The sequence below is a fragment of the Gouania willdenowi genome, chromosome 12, assembly GCF_900634775.1.
Source record: "Gouania willdenowi chromosome 12, fGouWil2.1, whole genome shotgun sequence".
NCBI lineage: Eukaryota > Metazoa > Chordata > Actinopteri > Blenniiformes > Gobiesocidae > Gouania > Gouania willdenowi.
Genome location: NC_041055.1, coordinates 641618 through 645258, shown reverse-complemented (window position 1 = coordinate 645258; position 3641 = coordinate 641618). Strand labels below are relative to the sequence as shown.

The following is a 3641-nucleotide window of genomic DNA, read 5'->3' as shown; positions in this document are numbered from 1 at the left end:
AGCGTCATCATTGACCTCCAGAGGAAAAACGAGGAGCTGAAAATCAAACTGAAGAAACTGGCTTTGGCTGAATTTAACGGCAACGATGGAACAGACGGGTGAGATTAAATAAATTATTATTATTAATAATAATAAACATTAGTGTTTGACAGGTGAGACGATTAGATAAATTATTATTATTATTATTATTATTATTAATAATAAACATTACAGTATTTGACAGGTGAGACGACCTGTTCACACGTTAGATAAACTCCTTTATTTTGATTGTTTCAGATCCTATTTCAACTATTTTTATCACATCGCATTCATATCATTCATTGGCTAAGCTAATATTAGGCTAGTGCTAATGCTAGGTTAATGCTAGGTTTATGCTACTGTTAATTTTAGGCTAATGGTATTGTTATGTTTATGCTAATGCTATTGCTAGGCTAATGCTGTTTCTAGGTTATTGCTATTGCTAGGTTAATGCTAAGCTAATGCTGTTGCTCAGTTATTTCTATTGCTAGGCTAATTCTAGGTTATTGTTATTGCTAGGTTTATGCTAATGCCAGGTTTATGCTTATGCTATTGCTAGGTTAATGCTAGGTTTATGCTAATTCTAGGTTTATGCTAACGTTAGAGTAATGTTATTGCTATTGTTAGGCTAATGGTTTTGTTAGGTTAATGTTAATGATATTGCTCAGTTATTGCTAATGCTAGCCTAATGTTTTTGATAGGTTATTGTTATTGCTAGGTTAATGTTAATGCCAGGTTTATGCTTGTGCTATTGCTCGGTTAATGCTAGGTTTATGCTAATTCTAGGTAAATGCCAGGCTAATGCTATTGCTAGGTTAATGCTAATGATATTGCTAGGCTAATGCTGTTGCTTGGTTATTGCTAATGTTAGGCTAATGTTATTGCTAGGATAATGTTAATGCTAAGTTAATGCAAAATTAATGCTAGCTAATGCTAAGGCCATGCTATACTAATGTTAATGTCCCACAATAACAAACAAAAAATAATAACTTCTGGATAATCTTTGGTTTTAAACGTTTTTGATAGATTTCAGCAGAGCTACGTGTGTGTGTGTGTGTGTCGCTTCTAAATTCATGCACACCAGTTTATCGAATGTGTAAACGAACGCGTACCCTGCACGTCTGATCTACATTTCCCATAGACTTAGAATGGGTAGACGGGCACAATACACAAGTCACGTCTGCATGTGTGTTTGCAGATGTGTTAATATATATACACATTAAAGTGTACACACACCTACGCCACACCTGGATGTACACCTAACAACATAAATATATCAGTCACACGTAGACACAGGTGTGTGTGTGTGTGTGTGTGTGTGTGTGTGTGTGTGTGTGCCTTCAGACGTCTGATTTTTCTCTCGTCTCCGTCACAAAGAATCAACGACGGCGTCTCCAAACGAGAAAAGAAAACAACACCTCGGCTTTTCTGCGACATCTGCGACTGCTTCGACCTCCACGACACTGAGGACTGTCCCACCCAGGCCCAGAGCCCCGACGCCGTACCCCACAGCACCTACCGCGGGAACCCCGGGGACCAGCGGCCGTACTGTGATATCTGTGAGGCCTTCGGGCACAGCACGGAGTCCTGTAACGACGACCAGACCTTCTGAGGCAGAGGTCCGCCTCCTCCTGCAGAGCTCCGCCCCCTGCAGAGTGTATTTTTCTACTGTATCCATGCATTTCAGTGGTAACCGCTCTTAACCAACAGACTGAGTCCAAATCTTCTGCTTTTGGTGCAATATTAACGTGTTTGTTGTGTTTTTTTTTTTTACAAATTGCGTTGGTCTGTTAGCATCTACGTATACGAGCACGTATCTACACTTTATCCTTCTGTGGCAGTGAGATGAAAAGCACAGTGAAACTAAGGGAAATGAAGCCTCTCTTCGCTCACATTCCTAAGTCTGTACGACGTTAGACGGAAGCTGCAGCGCCTCACGGTGAGTCACACCGTGCACAATTTATACAAGCCATGAAGGGCGTGCACGTGTGCACACACACATTAGAGTCAATGTTTTCTGCTCTAAACAGTTTGTGCACGAGGCTGTGGCCGTTAGCACAAAAATAATCATCATTTAACTAAATATGACGTCATTGTCGTATCAAAGGAAAAGTCAACAAATTTCAGACAAAATCTAAATATTTCAGGGAAAATTTACACAAATGTGATAAAATCCACTTTACTGAGAGATTAGTTTGAATAATTAGAAGAAAAAAATACTAATCATTAAACAGACTTAAAACATTAAATCTCAAAGTGAAAGAGAGAGAAATGTCAAATTTGAATTAAAAAAGGGATTATTTTGTTCAGTTTTGTAAAATAAATGAATAATGCATTATTTAAACTGATGTTTTGCTTGTAATAAACTGCACATTTATTAATTAATCTTTGGAATATAACTGCTCTGATTTAAATATTAATCTTTATTCTCATAAAGTTATATCACAATTTTATTGCATAATTGCACGTAACTTTAGTTTAGTTATGAAATCTCTCCTTTAATCTGTATAGTGTAATCTAAACTCACATGACTTGAATTTTAATTTATACAGTTTTGTCATGATTTTTTTTCCACATAAGGCCTGAAAATGTGTTTATGTAACAAAAAAAAGGCTTTTTTGTGTCACATTTTATTTATTTTCACTAAAAACGTAGATTAATCTAACATCACAGGTTTATTTTATAGTAGTAAAACAGTTTTTAAGCATAGATTTCATTTCATGACGTCGTGGTTTTTTGGTTTTTTCTGCTTCTAATGAAGCGACAAATCCTCCTGATGCACTTTTCTTCTTCCAACAGTGAAAGTTTGTGATTTTTTCCATTTTCTGATTCTTCTCTAACCAGCGCCAACAGACACATAAGCTAGCACTGACTTTAAAGTGTATTTACTGTACGTGTGTGTGTGTACTTTAACACCCACCTTGTTTTTAGATTTCCAAACAGAATTCTTTATTACTGTAAATCAAACTGTTATTTCATTGTTCCTAACACTTTCACATCTTAGAAACCAGTGGTTCTCAACCTTGGGGTCAGGACTCTATTTGTAGGAAGGGGTCGCCAGATGCCTTCAAGAAACTACAAATACTTTATTTTACAATTTGATCCCATTTTTGCTTGTTTTTACATTTTTCTACAACTTCACCAAACTCGCCATATTTTAACATATTTCCATCACTTTTTCTTTCCATATTTTTGCTCCTTTTAATGTATTTTTGCTACATTTCTCCCATTTCTGACACTTCTACATCACATTTTAATGACTTTTCTACACATTTTTTCTACTTTCCAGACATGTTCATCACTTATAAACCATTTCTACCACTTTTACACCTAATGTCTATATGTTGACCTATTATTGTCACTTTTAACCTCTTTTTACCATATTTCATGATTATTTTTGCCAATTTAACCACATTCACCATTTGTTGCTCGTTATGTACCAGTTTAAACTAAATGTTCCAATATTAACACTTTGAACCCTTTTTAAAACTGTTTTTATCCACTCATATCCACTCTAAATCACATTTCACCTCATTTTCCACCATTTTTATTCACTTTGAACCATTTTATTAGTGAATAAAACCAGTATTTCCATCTTTAAGATGACTATAATAATAATAATA

At 35.6% G+C, this 3641-nt stretch overlaps 1 protein-coding gene across 5 annotated transcripts in view; it reads left to right on the top strand.

Moving 5' to 3' along the window:
- Window positions 1-3148, top strand: part of clip1b (CAP-GLY domain containing linker protein 1b) — a 41311-nt gene extending 38163 nt beyond the window's left edge. For 3 of the 5 annotated variants that reach the window (XM_028463568.1, XM_028463567.1, XM_028463564.1), the window contains 2 exons: window positions 1-98; window positions 1363-3148. The exon at window positions 1-98 is cut by the window's left edge and continues 15 nt beyond it. In XM_028463568.1, coding sequence (XP_028319369.1) covers window positions 1-98; window positions 1363-1630 — 366 coding nt within the window. In that variant the 3' untranslated portion in view covers window positions 1631-3148. The remainder of the gene's footprint in view (window positions 99-1362) is intronic. The other 2 variants (XR_003675295.1, XM_028463566.1) reach the window with 2 other exon arrangements.
- The last annotated feature ends 493 nt before the right edge of the window (window positions 3149-3641 follow it).